Consider the following 21,817-nt stretch of genomic DNA (forward strand, 5'->3'; position numbering starts at 1 on the left):
CATATTTGAAAAGTTTATCTAATACATGTATTTTCTTCATAAAGTATACCACACCCTTCTTGCACTTAGGAACATTAGACAGCACTTCACATTATATCTGGGGACTATTTTAAATAGCAAAGGCACCAAAAAAAAAAAAAAAAAAGGCACAGAGATCTAAAAAACATGGCACTAAATAGCCCATGAAAAGGAAACTTGTTTACAGTATGAACGTTGAAACAAGAAGTCAGAAAGTGTTAGACATCAATTGGGAACATGTACATCAAAACTACTCTGGGGGGCCTCCCTGATGGCACAAACTTAAATCTCAGCGCTGTGAAGCTATCTGCAGCACCAGTTCTTTCCCTGGTCAGGGAGCTAACCCACATGGCACAGCAGACCTCTCCTGTATTGCCCTCTGCTCCCCTCAGCAGTGTATTTCAATAGATCCGCCTGTTCTGCTCCCCACTCTGTCGCTGGTGAATCTTCTCACACCCCTACACCTCTAGCCTACACCCCAACTCTTGTATGCATAAATAAAATAAATCTTCAAAATACTGTGAGCGGAAAATGCACATCTGAAGGAAAATTATAGAATTAAGAGGTTAAGAACCTAAAGATGCTCATATTCGGAGCTTCTCCATGTCGGGATTCATGCTAGTGCTGCCTCAAATTTTGGAAAGTAGGAATCAGGCCTTCTAGTCCAAGAAAGATGACAAATGCACGTAGAATTAGAAGAATTTGCTTTTAAAGACAGTATTACAAGGGTTCAGTGTAAAAATTTTCAATAAAAGACACAAAAAAGCGAAAGCACAGGAGAGGGAGTAAGTCCCTGTCTGACCCCACACACCAGCAATATGATCTTAGTTAAATCCCTCACCCTGCAGCCTTCCATTTGTTTTGGAGGGTTGGGAGGATAAAATGACCTAACATTTGTGAGGTTTTTTTCCATAGATATATATATACACATATATATACATTTACATCATACTTCCTTTTTGTACAATGTATGCTTTCTCCTCTCAGGTGTAGAATGACCTAACATTTGCAACTGCTTAGCCCAAAGTCCAACCCACAGGAAGCACTCATCATCACATAAATATCAGTAGTAGCCTAGGGGCAGTAATAGTAATAATGATGGTAATGGCAGAGAGTGTTCCCAGCAAGATAATATTGCAAATGCCAGTTTGACCCTGGAATGAAGCTTTAAATGGGTCATTCAAAAAGACTGACAGCAATCTTTCACTAAACTATTGCTAATCAGCAAAGATGTTTTTTAATACCCTCTTGTGTTTCAGTAATATTTTTGAATATCTGAAAGTCTTTATCTGAGGGATAAGAGTTTGTTAAATACACCAAAGGTGTAAAACTTTTGAAATTACTGTATGCTATTGATATTAGCTTCTTTTCCCTTTAATGAATATTTCCACCAAGAAGTTGTACCAAAAACATAAATGTGTAGCTGTAATTTTAGAACTACACAAAATGAAAACGTCCATCAATAAAAAAACTTGTAAACTATTTGTAATTTAGCAGTTTCTTTTTTAATTCTTCTAAATAATGGTTAAGTCAAAGAAAATATGAGCCATTATTCTTTTTATGTATTTCTAACAAGTTAGAAAATCTCTTCCCCTCTGAATGCTGGGAGAGGTTAGTTAAGACCCACAGTTTTTCCCTCCAGTATCTTCAAGGTGTGTGTGTGTGTGTGTGTGTGTGTTTTGCATATGTGAGATATGGTTTTATTTTTAAGTAAAGGTGAGATGGCAAATAAGAAAAAGAAAACTGAGTTTCTTAGGAAATTGGAGTCAATTGCAGAGCTTGATTGGGGAAAGGGTATGATGATAAAATCAGTTCAATCCATCTAAACTGCTGTGGTCTGCAAAGTATAAAGAGAAAGAAAAGCAATAATCCTCTTGCAAGAAGGAATTAGGGAGCATTAATTAGTACACGCATCCTACTCATTGGCTGAGTACTGCTTCACTATTTACCCACAGCACCTGCTGAAGCGCCACAGGAGGATACTGAGCACACCACGTGACATTCCTGGATGGAATCTTTAAAAATTCTTATCACCCTTTCTCAAAAATGTTCACAGGATCTTACACACATTGTGCTGGTAGCTGTGTTTGGTCTTGTTTTGGTTTGTGTTTAATCCAAACACCCCTCCTAAGAAACCCATAGCTCTATATCCCAAAACCATTACATGGCACCAATCTCGCCCACAAAATAAAACACAGAAAAAGCATTCATGCACCAGCTGTTTAGTTCCACACTTATTTTCTTACCTGATGCTGGATCAGGGGAATCCTGCCCCACCTTTCTTCAAACTCTCTTCCCACTGATGTCGCTTTAAAGCGCCTGCCAGGGTCCCAGGGCTGAAGCAACAAGGACAAGAAGGAAGGGTGCAGAAAAAAGCAACCCCCAGCTTCACAACCCCTCTCTTCTTCTCCTGCTGCAATTTGTTCCAAGTCCCAGGCAGAGACAGAGCTTCACCAGGTAGCGCAACCGGCTCCACGAAGTTGGAGCGACCCCCCCAAAGAGGTCCCCTGCATTGCTCCTCTGCCACCCCCAGAGACAAGCAGGGGAAACCTCATCAATCTGTTGGAAGGGGCCAAACAATCGAGAACGACGGCAAGTTCTACTGCTCACAAAAAGGAGGAAATGATGAAGGAGGCAGACAGTGGAATGTAGCAGAAAGGGGATAGCAGCGGCGGAAGGGACACCTCCCCACTCCAGCCTAACTCCAAGCCATCTTCGCCCTGTTGTCATAGCACTTTACAACGAACACTACTGCGCATGTCACATCCCGCGCCGCGACGCCTTCTGGGGGTTGTAGTCCAGAGTGGTTGGGGCGGCTGCCCCCGGAAAAACGTTTTCCGAGTGGGCCGCGGGTAAAATCAAATTTCTGCTGGTGCAAAGCGGGAACGCATCGCTGATTCGTCCTTATTAGCAAAGAGAAAAAGTAACATAATTCCCTTCTCTGTCTTTGGACAGTTCCTCGCGCCCCATTATCTGAGAAGACCCGCACCCCCTCCGGCGCTGACTCGCGGGGGGGGGGGGGGGGGGCTTTCCGCGGGAGCGGGAGGGGCGGGACTTGCGGGCGTCTGGGCCCGGCGCTCAGGGGCCTTCTGCTGCCGGATCAACCTGTTTTCTGGCTCGCGGCGGGCGCGTGGCGCGGTAGCGGGCTCCAGCGTGGCCCCCCAGTAGCGGGCTAGGGGGCAGTTTTGCTTGGGGAAACCTAGGTAACTTGCAGAACCTGAGCTACAGGGGACTCAGAACAATTCCTTCTTCAGTTTCCCACCTGAACTAGAAAGGACTAGAACAGGTGTCAAATGAGTCCATTCGTAGAGATTTTTGAAATTTCACATTCACCCCTGTTGTTTTGGTACAAGCTAGTGTGTGTCACACCCTCTGGAATAACTAGTCTGTATTGTTACATTCAAAAGATTATCATTTATTTCTTTAAAACATTTTTATTATAAACAATGCTACAATTTAAAATAAGTGAACGTAAATACACCTAACCCTACCACCCTAAATCAATGATAGGTTTTTTTTTAATGGTCGATCTTCCAGTCTGCATTTGTTGATTTTTTAGATTTTTTTGGTCATCTGTATGTGTTCTGTTCATCCACTTGTTTACTTTTATGTCAGCATTAGTTTGGATTTATGATAATTAATGACTGCATAATATTCTGTATTTATTTATATATAAATAATATATTTTACATGTATTTAATCATCTCCCAAATGTTAGATTTCCAACTTATAAATAACTGCTATAATAAAAATCTTTGTGCAGTTTCTTTTTTTCCCTGGTGAGAATATTAGGTGAAAATATATCAATATCTTCATTCCAAAAGTGATAATCAGTCACCAATAATGTGTAAACGTAATAATTACACCACGTGGCCATTTGTGGGATAATCATTGAAGATTAAACTGTTCTCATTTAACAAGTATCAAATAGTACATAAGTAACACATTCGTTTGCATATCTTTGATGAATGAGATTGCATATTCTTCCATATGATCTTATGTTAAGACTAAAGAGAAAGGAAATAAAAGATATTAGTAAGGAAAGTCTTTGGGTTCCTAGGAGGTATAGGGGACAACACTGTCTGTGCCTTGTTTCACATGCCCAGAGCCTAGCATTTCCTTGAGGTCTTGTGATATGTTTTATAACAGACGACTAGCATGAAATAATGAGCATTTTGCTAACTCCCATGGTTTCTGTGTATCAGGAGTTCCCAAAGGCCTTAATTTAGCATTTCTCTTCAAGATTCTTATGTGATGTCAGTCAGGGTAGACTGGACCAGACAAGGTAGGAGAGGTGGTAAGCCAGCCGGGGCATCTCTAGTCTCAGGGCCTGTCCAAGTGCTCTCTCCTCAGGAGTTAAGTTAAACTTGCTCAATGCATGCCAGTTGAACAGTTTATATTGCCTCTGAAGACTTCAAGATTTAAAAAGAACCCGGGTAAATTCCTATGAACTTTGCAGACCTCTCATGAGAAAGGATGCAGCATCACTTACCCTACATACTACTGGTTACAGGCAAATCCCATCAACTTTTACCCATTGAAAGGTAAGTGGAATGGATCCCCAGCACCCACCTTTCCATCAGGACCAGCATCAAGCTCACAGTGTAGAACAAGAAGGATGGCAGTTATTATTACAGCCTTCTTGGAAAATACAACTATCTGCAACAATAACAAAAGTCACAAGAGACTACCTTATAAAACAGAGACAAGTTACAAATTTGTAGTAGGACCCTTCCAGTCACCCTGATTCTCAGATCCCACCAAAACATCTGCTCATCATCAACATCTGGTATGAAATGGGCTTAAAAATGCTGCTGGTTGAGCATGTAATCAGAGTACAGGGACTTAGCTATTCTTAAAGTTACTTCCTTTAAGAAGAGGCCGAGTCTGGTGAATTTCACCCCTCTTACCACAGACTGTAAATTTCGGGCCTCCCTGGTGGCACAAGGGGTTAAGCACCACACTATGAAGCAATCCGCAGCCTCTGCAGCACGAGTTCGATCCCCATTGGGCCAGGGAGCAAGCACATGGCTCAGCAGACCTCTCCCGTCTCGCCCGCTGCTCCCCTCAGCAGTGTTCTTTGGTCAGTCTGCCTGTTCTGTCCCCCACTCTGTCTCTGGTGAATCCTCTCACGCCCCTGCATCTCTGGCCTGTACCCCAGCTCTTGTATGGTAAATAAACAAATCTTAAGTGTAAATTTTCAGTATGGGTTTCTAATGGATAACGCTTGAGAACGCAGCCCCACCGCGTTTCCTTGTTTCTCCTTTTCTAGATTCTGCAGGCCAACTTTCTTCTGTAACAATTTCATTACAGCTTTTGCTTCTGATCCCAGAAACTATCTCCCGGAAACGATATCCTTCTTTTTGACTGGATTTGGAAGGGCTCTCAGGGTGCCACGGCGGCGTCCTCCGCGCCTCGGCTGCCGGCCGCCGCCAGGGGGCGCGCTCTGACTCCAGCACCGGCCGTCCCGGCCGCGGGTCCCGGCGCTTCGGGCGCCAACTCCGGCGGCGCGGCGCTGAGGCGGTCGGCTCGGCCTATCGGGAGGCGGCGGCCGGGCGGCGCCGGCGGGAGCCGCGGCCTGGGCGCGGGCGGCGCGCTGGCGGCGGCGGAAGAGGGCGCTGCGCGGCGGGGCAGGACGGCGCGGCGCGGCTCGGCGCGGCCCGGAGGAAGTGCGGGCTCGGCCGCCGCCGCCCCAGCCGCGCGGGCCGCGATGTCGTCCGGGCCGCGGCGCGACGACGCGGGGGCCGGGGGCGCGCGGCGGCCGCGGGAGCCGCCCGAGCAGGAGCTGCTGCGGCGCCGGGAGCAGAAGCGGCGGCGGCACGACGCGCAGCAGCTGCAGCAGCTCAAGCACCTGGAGTCCTTGTGAGTCCCCGCCCGGCGGCCCCGAGCTCCCCGAGGAGGGGGCGAGGCGGCCACGCGGCCGTGCGCGCCCCAGGCGCGTCCCCCGAGACCCGGGGCGGGGCCCGCGGCGTCCCCCAGCCGAGCCCCGCGCGCGGGAGAGGCCGGCGCCCCGGAGCGGCCCGGCTCGGCGCGAGGCCCCCGAGGCTCGGCCCGGGCTCAGGCTGGCCGCGCGGCGGGGCACCCCCGGAGGCGACGGGTTTTGCTCCCCGAGCTGCGAGGTCCCTGGAGGGCGCCCACTTAGGATGCGGGGGGCGAAGGCGTGCGACGTTCAGCTGAGCGCCCGGGCCCTTTTCCCGGTCTTTGCTCATTTGTCACCCAAAGGGCCCACTGTGACCTGGATCCGTGGAAGCCCGGTGCTTTTCACCCTCTGCTGCTGAGAGAGAGAGAAAAGCAGGTGCTGGGACGTTAGTGTGCTAAGGAAAGGAAAGGCCAAAGGGCTGCCCCTGCATATTGGCGAGGTGGCTGTCAGGTGGAGGCGAGTGCAGAGTGCAACAGGATAAAGGTGGGAACTGCTAAAAGACTAGTTTCTGCTCTGCAATGAGAAGAATTAGGACCACAGTCCTAGGTTCTTGCGGCTCAGATTGGCCTGACGGGAGGCAAGGTGCTCCCCAGATGCAGAGGGACACGGGTAGGTTGTAGAGGAGAATTAAACATCAGGTGGAAGTTTGGATTAATGACATTTCAGTTCTTTCCCAAGAATCTGCCATGCTGTATTTACCTTTAGAGATCAGATTTATTCTGTTTTCTGAGTTATTCGAGCAATCGTGTCTATTTCAGATACTTTTCATTACCTATGAAAAGACCAGAGAAAGGTCCTGAAAGGGTTAAAATTCTTCATAATCCTCTGGGAGCTTTGACACAACGTGCACACCTTTTGGAAAGCCTGGTCTGCCATAGTGCACTGTGGCCCTGGAGCTGAATTCAGCTCAGTGGAACAGTGATTGCAGGATACAGGCCCCGCAGTGCTGGGATACACTGCCCAGCCCCTTCAGCACATTTGGTGGCCCTCTTACTATGCAGAGGTCAAAACTCCTTCCTGGGATAAACTCAGTCAGGACTTATCCAGGCCCAGACCTCAGTTTCTTTAACTGTAGATTGCCAGACAATGGATAATATTATGCATTCATTTTATAATCTACAGACATCAGAGAGATTATAACCTCCTTTTGCAGATAAGGAAATGCAGCCTCAAGGGTTAAGTAAGCTGATCAAGGGTACATCACGTGTCTACTAGTAAAACTAAGAAAAGGAACCCAGGTGTCTGGTCCCCAGATTTCAAACTTTCTGAACTGACATTTTTGGTTTGGGTAGTGGAGAGACTTACTTGCTTTTAAATAAAATTTGCATCTCCAGAGCAGTATTTTCACATAGATTAAGCATTAAATAATACCGGGACCCCATGATTTCAAAATAGTAGTGGCTCATAGTTCATCCCACATATTTCCTGCACCCCTCCCTCCAGCAAAGGTTTCAGTGAGGAAACTTTAGTTTTTTTCTTCTGGGATTTAATTATTTCTAAATAATATGCTTGACTTTTTGTTTTTAATTGAACAATAGGCATTACCTGTTAACCTCATGTAATAGTAGTTGAGATCTCTTTCTCTACCCTTCTTATCTCTGTCTTTCCCACATAGTCCCATTATAATTTTTGTTAAACCAATAGTCAGTATTAACATTACTATTCCAGATTTCAGACTGAGACTCAACTGTGTGAGCCAGTGCTCACCTCAGCTATGTAATATTCCCTTACATTTGGGCCCTCTCCAGTTAAGTTTCACTGGGAACTCATCCTACAGTCTCTTTCCAGGTGAGGTCACTGTCCTGGCTGTGGGGAAGGAGAATCCTGTGTTTCTACCCACTCAGAGTTTATACTCCCAACTCCCACTTTTCAAAGATTGTAATTTCCTTAACATAGAAGTTCATTACTTTCTTGTACTTTCCATTATCTCCCCAAACGTGCCTTGAAACTGTTCCTTGCTGTTATCTCTTCTCACGATTTCTTTGTGGCTTTTTACCTTTTTTATTCCTTTGCTATCATTTTAAGACTGGGGAAGAAAGACTGTTAAGTAAGTTGGCTGGCCCCATACCATTTATTTATAGATTGAATTCAAATTCTTTAACCCCTTATTATGCCCTCCTTGTTTTTTACATGCCTCATATATGTCTCCTTTGTTTCTGGTTCCAGGCCCTTGAAGGCATCTGAGCTTTCCATCCATGCGCTAGCTCATGCTCCCGCTTCCTCCTGGGCTATCAGGCTAACAGAATGAAGAGCCTGTGTCTTTGTGGCAATTTACATACTCTACTTACTTTCCAGACCCAGGAGTTAGCTGCATAAATAATAGAAATGGCATGTGCTTACATGAAGGACTCTTCCAAAAGAAATCTTACCCCAGCACTCAAAAACAAAGTATTTTTTAAGTACTTGGCAAAATAATGATTTCTCGCCCCATGCCCACTTGGGAGGATGTTTTTCCTGTATCTAAATTTGGTCTTCATACTGCTCAGAGCAAATTTTTAGTCTAAATGATATAAAAACAAGGCTTCACACTTGTATAAAATAATGGGCCTTCACCAACTTTCTTTTAATTGCAAATATATATACAGACTTGTTGACATTATTCATAACACAGAAGACAAACTACGCATAAATCTACTCCCATTTCCAAATCTAGCTAAATATTTAATCTCTTTAAATTTTGAGAATTATTTTTCTAATATTACTCAATTAATTATTTAGTCCTAGGAAAAACATTAACCCCTTTCCTTTAAACTTGGAAAAATAGTTGTAACTTGTTAGGAATTACTAGGAATGCCATTACTAATAATAGATTTCAAAATGTGTAGTTCCATCACATTCCTTTTCATCTTGGCAACAACAATTACATATTTTTCAGGAACTTGAATCTCAATTTGATTGCCCATATGTTGTTTGTACAACTGTTGTGGCTCAAAGGAAATATTATTGGATTATTGGACTTACAGATTGTGCTGTCGGGAGCCCATAATTTGATTAATGACTGGCTGCAAATGGACTCATACACATTTCCACTGTTCTTGCTAAGATAGGCCAAGCCTATAACATGCCACAGCTTTCCACTGGAAGTTATTTTAAGTATTTGCTTTAGAAATACCATACCGAACAAGCTAATCCTTATACCCAGTTATTTACTATGTAGTCTTCAAGGAGTGAGTCCTTCCCTGTCCCTTTAGAATAACTCTGAATTAGGGCCTCCCCGGTGGCTCAGTGGGTTGAATACCACTCTGTGAAGCCGTCCGCAACCTCTGCAGCACGGGTTCAATTCCCAGCCTGCCAGGGAGATTCCCACATGGCGCAGCAGATCTCTCCTTTCTTGCCCACTGCTCCCCTCAGCAGTATCTTCGGTCCGTCTGCCTGTTCTGCTCCCCACTCTGTCTTTGGTGAATTCTCTCACCCTCCTGTGCCTCTGGCCTGTATTCCAGCTCTTGTATAAATAAACTAAATCTTAAAAAGAATAACTGAATTAGTGATAGTGAGAATAAGAGCAGAGAAACTTCCATCAGTATCCTTATTTGGAAAGATCCAGAGATGGAGGCAAACAAAGGTTCTTCTTACTGTAGCAACTCCTGGCATTTCTCATCCATCAAGGGAGTGAGGGGAATCTTCCTTCTTCTGCAATCAGAGTACACTAACATTACTACTTTGTTCTCCCATTGTGTAGGGGGTTACCAACACCAAACAGTTTTATTCTTAGAGGACATCAGGTAGAGAGCTTACCAAATTAACTCAAGATACTGTATACCTGTATACTGGAAATAGCATCAGAATCCACAGGTTAGTGGCTCAGTATCACAGGAGTTACACACATACACAGTCTTGATACCAATCTCAAGTCCACATTACCTTTGTTTTTGACCAAGTGTCTACCAATTGGAACCCCCTCATCATGTTTTATTAATTTAGTAGAGTGGCTCACAGAACTCATACACTTTTCTTACTACTAGGTTACAGGTTTGTTATAAAAGATTTTTACTCAGGAACAGCCAGAAAAACAAGGTATGTGGGGAGGGTCACAGAGTTCCCACACCCCCTCGAGGTGTGCCACAGCACCACATGTTTACTCGTTTTTTTATGGAGGTTTCATTCCATAGCCATTGGTAACTAGTTCAGCCTCCCAGGAGGTGGGGTGCAAGATCAAACTTCCATAATCACCTGCTTGGTTCCCCAGGGGCCTTGGTTCCCCAGCCCCTATCTTAGGGATTTTCCAAAAGTCACTTCATTCACATAAACACATTGTGGTTGGTTGGGTCTTGTTATGAATAACAAAAGAAACTTTTCACCTTTATAGTTGTAGAGCTTTTGCAGGAACTGGGAACAAAAGTATATAACAAAAGATACCACTGTGCCTTTTTTTTTTTTTTTTTTTTTTAGATTTATTTATTTTATTTATTTGTACAAGCACTGGGTACAGTCAGAAGTGCAGGAGGGTGAGAGAATTCACCAGAGCCAGAGCGGGAAGCACAGCAGGCAGAAGGACCAAAATACACTGCTGAGGGGAGCAGTGGGAGGCAGGAGAGGTCTGCATGCCATGTGGGACCCTCCTCAGGTGACCGGGGAGCAGCCGGGGATCGAACCGGCGCTGCAGAGGCTGCGGGCAGCTTCGCAACCCAGCGCTCAACTGCTGCACCACCGGGGAGGCCCTGCCCTTTTTTTTTTAAGGACAATTTTTTATTTTTATAGGGAACAGGCAGCAGTATACACTTAGCCCAATTTGATGGCAAATTCTTTAATCTTCACCTTTTCCAGTTTGGCAACGCGAGCCACAGATTTTGGACCCAGGACATTGATTCCCCCAGTGACAGCTGATCTCATCATATCCGTCATCCTAATTGGCCCTGAGAGCTTCTACCAGCTTACCCAGGGCACTTTTGTCTTCTCAGTTAACCTGTGTGAGGCAACAATAGTGCAAGTCTTCCTGTGGACTAGATGCCCCAGCCTGCAATGTCTGAGAGAGGAAATTTTAGGGAAAATTAGATTCAGGACAGTACCGGTACATAAATCAAATAGTACTGAAACTCTGGATATAAATTGTTCCTGGAGTCTTGTTCTCCAGTTACAAGCATGATGCTCGAATAATTACTGGATTCAGCTAAACACTTATGGAGGATCCTGTACAGGTGAGGATTGGCACAGAAGATAGCAGGTGGGCACTAAGCTGTGTGCCCTTGTACAGGTTACTTGACCTAGCATGATTATTAGTATCGGAAATATACCGCTAGCCTAGAATAGCAATTGCAACTCAATGTTTTTGAGTATTTGTCCCAATTCAGCCTCTTGCTGGCATAGCCTCTATTTGACCATTGCTAAAATGAAGATCAGGGTCACTGGCCTGCCCTCTTCTATGAGTTTCAGAGTAGATCAAGATACACTTGGCAAAAGGCAGTGATCCCTAGAACCACACTAGGAGGGGGGTTCTCTGATTCACATGGCTCAGAAAGAACATAAGCCCAGCTGGGGAAGATGTCTGCCAGATCTGTGCCCACTTCTGTTTAGGAGCAGCTTGTGACTCTAAAGCTATGTAAAAGCTGGCCTGGGTTGGCAGGACCTCTCTGTTGGTCCAGATCTTGGCCCCTGTAATACGAGGCCTCCAGTGTTGAGCTGCCTCAAGATGTTGCCAAGAGTATCACCTCCCTTCAACGAAAGAGGCAGAAACAGTGCCTTTCACAAATGTACTGTGAAATAATGACCCATGGGAAAATTGAGACTCAGGTTAAGTTCTTGCACAAAGTACCCAGCAGTGAGAATGAATCAGAATTCAAATCAAGAATTTTTGTTTACCTCCGAAGCCCAGTCACACTGATTTGGAAATGGAAGATGTTCTGGCTGGAATTTGGGGTCTTCCAAACTGTCTTTTATTGGGACAGTTTTATAAAGAGTGTCAAATAACAAAACTAACACAATTTAGTAACAAATTTAAGGCCCATTATTCAAGGGAATACTGTCCATGAATTGGGTGACAACCAGGCCTCACAAGCATGGTTGTGGGGAGCACCCCCCACAAGGGATTTGGGGCAAGAGTGTGTTTTATAGACTATTAGAAGAGGCAACTTGGAAACAGGGCTTGATTGGCCTGGAGGATTTCCTTATTGGGGTTGGTGTCCTATTTTCTAGGGGAGGTATTAAGTTGGCGAAAGCTGAATTAGAGGATTGTGATCAGCATTAGGTTTCCTTGACAGGAAGGTGTTTCCCTTTAACACAGACTGACTTATCTGTACATTTGTGAGTTGGAACAGGACATTGTGGCAGCCTCCTTTTCCTGGCTCCCAATATACAAATTACCTTTATCAAGAGTGACATGGGCATTTCTGAGAGTACTTTTTATGTTTTTCTAGATTTCATTAGGATATTTATGTCCTTCGTTCTCCTTTCTGGTACATAGCATTGTGCCTGGTATAAACATTGTTAACTGGTTATTTATGCAAGGAGTTAAGTTTTTAAATTGAACCTTCGGTGTCACCTGTAAATTAAATTTAATTTGGCCTCTTGAACCTCTTCCTTTTTGGGAGAAAACTTAACAAATTAGTGAGAGGTAGAATAGGATTTAACTCTTCAAACAATCACAGAAATAATGTTGAACTTTTAAAACAAAAATGCAGCATTTGTTATTCTATAGCGGAAATGAGTACTTCGTAGCATAGTTTGATCCCTTTTTCCTTAATTGCACATAACCTTTGGGTTTTTTTGGTTTTCTTCGGAGAGATATTAATCTGGGCTTACACCAGGTTAATTAGTGTAAAGAAGTTAATACTGGTTTCATTTTTCTTATGTAACTAAAAAGCATTGTTTCAGGTTATATATTTACATGTACATAAATGTAAGTGGGAAAAAATGTAAGTAAAAAAATAAAACTCCCTCCTTTGTACCCTTCCAGAAGAATTCTATTCATGGAAAGGCATGTCTGTGTGTATTTAATGTGTATAATTTCCTTTATCACGTAATCTAATAAAGGAAACCACTGTTCTGTACTATACTTCTTTTTTTAATTTAAACTATTTTGGAGATTGTCATACATTAGTTTAGGGATAATTTTTTTTTAAGTTTTTTTTTTATATATATATTTTTTTAAGTTTATTTATTTATTTATACAAGCACTGGGTACAGTCAGAAGAGCAGGAGGGTGAGAGAATTCACCAGAGCCAGAGCGGGGGAACAGAGCAGGCAGAAGGACTGAAGAACACTGCTGAGAGGAGCAGCGGGCGGCAGGAGAGTTCTGGCGCCATGTGGGACCCTCCTCCAGTGGCCAGGAGCAGCCGGGGATCGAACTGGCACTGCAGAGGCTACGGGCAGCTTTGCAACCCAGCGCTCAACCGCTGCGCCATCGGGGAGGCCCAGTTTAGGGATAATTAATATATATTTGATTACTAGATAAATGACTTATTTTAACATTTATATCTTTCTGATATTAAAAGTAAGACATTTTCGCTCTCTGTTCTCAACATCTGGATAGCATGTTTCCAAGTTATTTGGGTCTACACAATTTTAAACTAGCCACAGTGACTAAATGCCCACTTCCAGTACAATGTTCCCAATAGATGCATTGAAAATACATAAGATGTTCATTGTCCTACTGTTTTTTTCATTGTTGTTGGGGATAGAGGACTAGACATTCATATTTAAATCCAAATACCCATGAGTGACTAGCTTGACACAGTAACCAGTAGTGTGTCAAAATAGTTAAAAATGAGCATGATTACACCTACCAGGAATATGTCAATGTTATATGTCAATTATATCTAAAAAATAGTAATTTTTTTAAATGAACAAGAACATTTGGTGGTGATTTTTCCAGATCTGGGGTCCAGTATCCTTTCTAGCAGTTTCAAAGAATGATGGAAAGTGAAAATGAAGTACTTGAGAGCTTGGACATGAATTGTATACTCAGAATCCCAGGGGTCTGAGAGCTGTTAGTGAAAGGGAAAGTAAGTTCCACGCAGTCCTTCATGCACTTGATCTAACAGTATTCTTCACTGGATGGCAGTGTCATCCCAGTATTGTGCAGGGGTTCTGCACCCCAAGTGCATCAGGATCAGTACAGGCATCGAGGGTGGTCAGACAACTCAGCAGAGGACACCCTTTCCAGGTGGGGTACATGGAGCGTATCCTGAATTGAGCTTTATGGGGAAATGGGAAATGGTACCTCAGGGACAGATCATCTTCCCCTAAAAGAGGCTCTTCCCCCCATCTTGCCCCTGCCCCAAACTTCTTCAGGGTTGGGTAGGTGGAGTTATGCTAGGTAAATATTTGACATCACAATGAAAGTTTGCAACCATAAATTCCTCATGGAACTTCTTACCTCACATTTTTCCTGCAGTCTCTTGCTTTCCCTTCCAAAAATAAAATCCTGATGCTAGGACATCACGTTAGTTATTTCAGTGAATTTAAGTTCTAAATCTAAGTAGGAGGTAGTATAGTATTAGTTCATTTATATGAGGTATCTGACTGCTAGGCACATTTTGTTAACTATTTTAGACAATGTAGCATTTCAAGCTCTTACTAAAAATATCCTTTCTCTTTTGGCCTGAAGTTGCTTTTGTTTATTAAAATATATCATATTCCTTTTAATGTGGTTGATGATGGATTTTTTTTTTTCCTTTCTAGTTACGAAAAACCTCCTCCTGGGCTTATCAAGGTCAGTGTGAAGTTTGTACGTGTGGTTATCTTCTTAGACATAACTAACTCGTAATTGTGCTCAGGCACAATAAGTTGTTATAAAAAACAATTCTAAAAGTTTTTGAATACCCTTTATGATAATCCTGATCTTCCTTGCAGATGCCAGTCAGTCATACATGATGGAGTTTTCACAAGCCTGTGCCTTTGTAGAATTTTAATCAGCCATGTGTCTGTCCCCTAAGAAGCCTCCAGACCCTCAGCGAGATCCTCAGTGAGATCCTCAGCAACCGCCCCCCTTCTCTCTCTCAGTTGTGACTGCATCTTTTGCAAGCTGTGCTGTGCCATTTCTGCTGTCTTTCCCCGGGCCAGCTTCCTGAATGTCATCAGCTCAGAGAATAGTAGACGCAGACATTCGAGCATGTCTTTCTGTGAGAGTGAGACATAGAAGAGTCTATTTGATAACTTTCAAAATATTTAATATAAGGGCCTCCCCTGGTGGCACAGCGGTTGAGTGCTGGGCTGTGAGGCTGCCCGCAGCCTCTGCAGCGCCAGTTCGTCCCCTGGCCACCGGCGAGGGTCCCACACACAAAAAAAAAATTAATATAAGCATTTTTTCACTATAAATTTAATATTCATGTAAACTAGAAAAAGATCAGAAGTTTAAAAAAAAACCCACCTCAATTGTTTAATGCAGTTACTTTACTTACTAGTCAAAATACACTTTATAAATACAGCATGTGTGTGTCATAACGTAACAGTGGCTTTGAAGGTATAAGTTATTTTAATTTTAATGTGTTATTTTTACTACTCCAGAAAACCTCAATGTTTAATTTTAGACTTTACTTCATTCTACACAACTTTTAAGCTAGCAGAAAACTTTGTGATCTTAAAATCTAATTTTTGTGATCTAGAATCAGAATTTAGGACTCACAAATCATTCCTATGTGAACAACACTAGCAACTCTTCCCTAAGAATAGCTACAGCATTTTCATGGTACAGTTCCTCTGCTATATTTATTTCTGTTGCTTCTGTCAGATATAATTTTTGTTTCATTCTAGCTCATGAGATGGCAATTTACGATAATGATGTTGGGATCTCCCATCCATGAGAAATCCAGGGGATGTTGTTTCTGAAGCAGGAGGAAACAAACTCCGGTGTTTTGTTGTCATGTTGTTTATATGGTGTTTCCTTTTTTCAGGAAGATGAGACTAAGCCAGAAGACTGTATACCAGATGTACCAGGCAATGAGCATGCCAGGGAGTTTCTGGCTCATGCACCAACCAAAGGGCTCTGGATGCCACTGGGCAAAGAAGTCAAAGTTATGCAGTGTGAGTATGGAGAGTTTCAAGTAACACCCCCAGCACACACACTTTATAAATCACAATTGACAAAGCGTCTTTACTTCTCTGATTTAGTTTCCTCTCACCAGAGGACTGTTAGAGTCATGGTATGCTCTTTTTTTTATGATAAGAAAGCCAACTTTCTATGTTAGTAGGTGATCTAAGGTAAGGGATTGAGCATCTTTCTGAAGATAGTTACTCCCATGCTATCTGTCATCCAAGAGCCTTCCTTCCCCATCATTCTGTAGAGTCCTGTAACCGCCCCTGTGTTGGATTGTCAGTCTCTTATATCTTAGATCTCTGTTGTAAAAGGGAGAATGATACAATTCAACCTATAATACAATATAAGTAAAAATATAATACATATATAGAAATATAGGGGAAAACAATCACTGTTTTTCTTGGGACTGCTTGGTAAGTACTTGGTTCATTTCTAAAACTCTTAAGATTACAGAATGCTTGAGGAAATAGTTTCCCTCTTTTCTTGGATCTTACCTTGTTCATCCACTGATGCCATTTGCTTTCAAAATTGGATTTTGGTAACTGCGATCTACTGATACTTTATCTTAATTGAGTAAAAATGTACTCTTTTACAGAAATATATCCCTTTTTCTTTGTTTTTAGGTTGGCGTTGTAAACGGTACGGTCACCGAACGGGCGATAAAGAATGCCCTTTCTTTATCAAAGGCAACCAAAAGTTAGAACAGTTCAGAGTAGTAAGTAAAACCCCAGAATGTTAATTTCCATTTACCAGCGAGGATAAATGTTGGTGAATCAAACAGACACCAGTGCACTGGGGGCTCACATAAAATACATTCCCAGAAGACTTTTGACTGAAGTATCTGTTGTTAACTAACTACATCTCTGTTAAACTGAATTTGTGTGACAGATTACTTCGTTAACAAAAAACTGACATCAATTAAAGTGTTACTTGTTTATGCCTTGGGAATAGTTCATCCTTTTTCTGAAGCAGACATTGTTTATCTATTAAATCACTTTCTTATTAAATGTCCTCTTTAAATAGATCTGTCATTTCCTCACTTTATTTTAACATAATTACCTATATCTAAGACATTTTAAATATTGTGCTTTCATTTTAATCTGAAGAAAATATTCTGGTTAAGTCACTGCTAGCTGGAATGTCCATTTTTATAGCTCTCATAGCAGATTATTTGGTGATAAATCTCAAAAACCTAAACATAAGCATATTTTTATAAGTCAGGAATCCAAATTCCAAGAATTTATCCTAAGTATATACAGAACATCAGTATATACAAATTGTTATGAATGTATTATGATAATTTCAAAATTATTTATATGGAAAATTAGAAACTAAAGAAAAATAGGAAACAAGTTCAGTCACCAACCTACCACATAAATCACTGTGACAAAGAAATATAACTTTTGAGAATTACGTTTTAAAAGAATGTATAATGTCATGAGAAGGCATCCATGTAAACCTAAGGGAAGAGAATGGAGTTGCATGTATAATATGATTATACATTTTTCACAAATTATGAATAATAACTGGGACATGCACACTAAAATGTTAGCAGTGATTATCCCTGGGTGCTGAGCTAACAGATGTTTTTAACTTAATTTTTCCTTTAGCATGAAAGATTTTTACAAGTATGTTTACACATAACTCACATACTATAAAATTCATTCTATCTATTTGTATATTCAAAAATTTAAGTATGATTTTAAATGATGCAAACATTGCAAGAATACATTTGCTTTATTTTAACAAAATGAAGCATTATAATTGATTTTTCAGGTCCAGGCTTACCTCTCTTTCCTCTTTTGTAGTAAGTAGCTTGGTAACCATACTTATACACTTCTATGGGGAATATACATATTTTTAAGTACCTATAAATGGGTCATTTGTACATGTCATTTCAGCCCACTTGTTTTGCAATAGTATCACCTGATCATTTGTCCACATAGAACAAAAAGAAAAACCTCAGTATTTTCTTTTTCCTTTTTTTTGGGGGGGGGACCCTCGCCGGTGGCCGGGGATCGAACTGCCACTGCAGAGGCTGCGGGCAGCCTTGCAACCCAGCGCTCAACCGCTGCGCCACCAGGGAGGCCCCTCAGTATTTTCTAAACTAAGTAATACTGCATAATGATTCTCCTATGGTTTTTTTCTTTAAAAAGTTATTTTTTTTTAATTCTTGACATACCATTATTTTACGTCCTTGTTTGTTTTTTTCACAATATAGGTTTTCTCCCTTCCAGTGTGTATAAAAGCTATTTAAATTATATCCTTTATTTGTATATTTGGAAGTACGTTTTTTATAGCTTCAATGAGTTTGAAGTGATGGTGACTCAGGGAAAGGATTAGACCATGTTTTGTCAGAATTTATGTTAGACTATAAAATTATACCAAATAGGAAAAAAACTGGTTTCAGTGAAAGAGGGATTTAGTTTTAATTTAACTTAATAATCAATGAAATAGAACTCAACCTTAACTTTCTCTAACCCTCAAGGCACATGAAGATCCCATGTATGACATCATTCGAGAGAATAAACGACATGAAAAGGATGTGAGGTAATCTTGTCCTGATAACTATCCTCTTAAAGGTTGAAATTATATAAAGGTAGAAATGACCATTTCATTATTACATGAGTGGTAAAGTAAATATTTGGTGGGCAGGAATAATCACTGAAACAGCCAAAAATGAGGGAATGAATAGGCAGCCTCATTCTACTTGGGTTACCTTAAGTAGTTGGTTTCACCTTGCCCATACCCAGCACTGAGAGTTGATGTAGACAACTATAACTTAGCATATAAAAGTCATTTCTTATCCCCTTATTACAGTATGTTATAATTGTTCTATTTTATTATTAGTTACTCTTATTAATCTCTTACTATGCCTTATTTATAAGTTAAATTTATCCCAGGTCTGTGGGTATATGGAAAAATGTAATATATATAAGATTTGGGTCTGTCCATTATTTCAGGAATCCATTGGAGGTCTTAGAATAGACTCCCTTTAGGGCCTCCCCGGTGGCGCAGCGGTTGAGCGCTGGGTTGCGAAACTGCCCGCGGCCTCTGCGGCGCCGGTTCAATCCCCGGCTGCTCCCCGGCCACCAGAGGAGGGTCCCACATGGCGCGCAGACCTCTCCTGCCGCCCGCTGCTCCCCTCAGCAGTGTACTTCGGTCCTTCTGCCTGCTCTGCTCCCCGTTCTGGCTCTGGTGAATTCTCTCGCCCTCCCGCGCTTCTGACTGTACCCAGTGCATGTATAAAACGAAAACAAACAAACAAATAAATAAATAAATAAATAAAACATGCCTCTATTAAAAAAAAAAAAAACTTTTAAATAAATAAATAAATAAATAAATAGAACAGACTCCCTTTAGACAAGAAGAGATGCCTGTAACTTCTCCAGTGTCTTTTAAGATCTGAGCTTTTGTTAAAAGTTCTTAGATAAGATTAAAGATAGGGAGAAATATAGAAAGGCTTTTCTCAAATGTGTTATTGAGTTATAATTATTAAGGATATAAATGACCTACTGTAAACTTGAGCAGTGGGAAAATGATTTAGGATAGTATGCATCTGTTAGCATTATAGTTGTAAGGACTCTAGAAACATGCAGAAATATTTTGGACAATGAAAGGATTAAAAATGATTGTACACTGGTTGTGTACAATTTTACAAGCCATGTAAAATAGGCATGTATGTACACAAGAATGAAGAAAACATGCAAAATTTAAAATAAGCACTGTCTTTAATGGGGTGGCTATTTGTGGTATTTTTTACTTCCTCTACTGCTCTTCTATTTTTATGGTAAAAAGGGGTTTTAAGGTTAAATAATGTTGTCTGAGCAACCTTTGTATGTTTAGGATACAACAGTTGAAACAGTTACTGGAGGATTCTACCTCAGATGAAGATGAGAGCAGCTCCAGTTCCTCAGAATGTAAAGAGAAACACAAGAAAAAGAAGAAGAAAGAAAAGCATAAGAAAAGGAAGAAAGAAAAGAAAAAGAAGAAAAAACGAAAGCATAAGTCTTCCAAGTCAAATGAGAGCTCAGACTCAGATGAATAAGAGAGACAGACACTGAGAGGAGACTATTTGGGGTCAGCATGTGAATTCTCACCTTCCAGTAAAGATGTGACCCACCAGAGAGAGTCGTGTCTCCCAGGTGCTAGCTCTGGACAGCTGCCTTTTTCAGTATCGTCCTCCCTGATGCTCACTGGGCTTTCGGATTCCTTTTGGAAACCATGCAAAGGTGAGGAGGGCAGATTTCACAGTTGGTGGGCCCTCACCTTTGCACTCACAGCTGCAGTTGCAGGACATGACGCAGGCTCAGGGTGCAACAATATAGTTTATGAAGGAGTGAGAAAGATAAAATAGGAGAAAAGAAATAGGCAGAGCCAGAGACAGTAGCAATGGTCAGGTGATGGTCTGAAGCAGAGATAAGGCTTGAAGGTCTCTGTGAAGATCCTTCCATAGGTGGAGCCACAGTAGCAGCAGTAATCGGAAGGCTGAGCTGGGCAGCACTGGATGATAAACTGGAAATCGCTAGAGGCAATAGCACCAGGAGGCAGTGCTGGACATGTCAATGGCAAGGACCAGTGTTGCAGCTCTTAGAGATGACTGGACACAAGCCAACATCAGGCACAGGCCAACAATGTCATTCAGCCGATGTTATTGGAGGCAGGGTCAGAGATGAAGTCTGCAAAGTTCTTTCCAGGAGAGATTCCAGATCAGTCTTTTGCAGCTCTCTGAAGCCCAGCTTACATCCCCTTCAGAGTATCCACCTTTCAAACCTGATTGGTCAGTCTTTGTTGATTGGTGCAAGCTCAAAAATGATTGGTTCCCTTGGGAGCTCCAGTCATATTGGTCCATTTATAATCCCAGCTATTGATTGTGCCAGTTGAGCTCCACTCAGATTGGTCCATTTTCAGTACCATGTCAGTTTCAAACAGACTGCATCAGTGCATCCAACCTGACCTATTCTGACCAAACAACTTTGAATGGCCTCTGCCATGTGCCTGGACTAAGGGCATCTCTGAAGAAGTTCCTCCAGGTGCTGCCACAGCTTCATAGTGGGGCTACTTAATTAAGACTTCAGGTTGTCTTTTCTGTATTGTGAGGATAATAAAAGCTTATTATTTATTTTTTAAATGTATTTACTTTTTCCTTCTAAATAATACATGTGTGTACACCATATTTAAAAGGCATACCAGTTTAATCATGAAAACTCTTCCCTTCTTCCCTAGCTACTTAGTTCCCTTCCCAATTGGCTACCAATTTTACAGTTTCTTTGTGAAGTCTTCCAGAAAATTTTGTATATGACTAACAAATACATATATATATATATATCCTGCCCATCTATGACTAAGCAGATGCCTCTCTCCCTTTCCTAGTAACCCCAGCATTCTAAAGTGTAAAAAAATAAAATGTTAGACTAAAATGACAATTTAGATTCCCCTTATGGAGATGATAGCATTGCTGAACAATCTCATTTAAGATTTCTGAATATCCTTGTTTGTCTTCCAATAGACTTAATGATCACTTGGTTCAAACAAAGCAAACACACTTAGAATACACACTTTGTACAAAGTAATTGTGTTAATAATCAGTTTACAAATAACTCAATCTGTCTTAAAGTTGACTAAATTAATCTAAACCCCTATGATTGGGCCTCTCTGGTGGTGCAGGGGTTGAAGTCTCAGCACTACCAAGCTATCGCCAGCCACTGAAGCATGAGTTCAATCCCCAGCCAGGGAGCTAACCCATGTATGGCACAGCAGACCTCTCCTGTCTTGCCCGCTACTCTGCTCAGCAGTGTATTTCAGTAGATCCACCTGTTCTGCTCCCCACTCTGTCTCTGGTGAATCTTCTCACTCCACTGCACCACTGGCCTACACCCTACTTACCGTATGCATAAACAAATCTTTTT

At 41.9% G+C, this 21,817-nt stretch overlaps 1 protein-coding gene across 1 annotated transcript; it reads left to right on the forward strand.

Annotated features, from left to right (window-relative positions):
• Window positions 1–5,728: 5,728 nt before the first annotated feature.
• LOC311188033 (retinitis pigmentosa 9 protein-like) lies at window positions 5,729–20,215 on the forward strand (the record flags this gene model as incomplete). Its single annotated transcript, XM_084259807.1, has 6 exons — window positions 5,729–5,880; window positions 14,555–14,585; window positions 15,766–15,895; window positions 16,532–16,623; window positions 18,397–18,458; window positions 19,755–20,215. 6 exons carry the CDS (start codon window positions 5,729–5,731, stop codon window positions 19,954–19,956), a joined length of 669 nt encoding a protein of 222 aa, XP_084115933.1. The 3' UTR covers window positions 19,957–20,215.
• Window positions 20,216–21,817: the final 1,602 nt, after the last annotated feature.

The sequence above is a fragment of the Talpa europaea genome, assembly GCF_964194135.1.
Source record: "Talpa europaea genome assembly, contig: HAP1_SCAFFOLD_131, whole genome shotgun sequence".
Taxonomy (NCBI): Eukaryota; Metazoa; Chordata; class Mammalia; order Eulipotyphla; family Talpidae; genus Talpa; species Talpa europaea.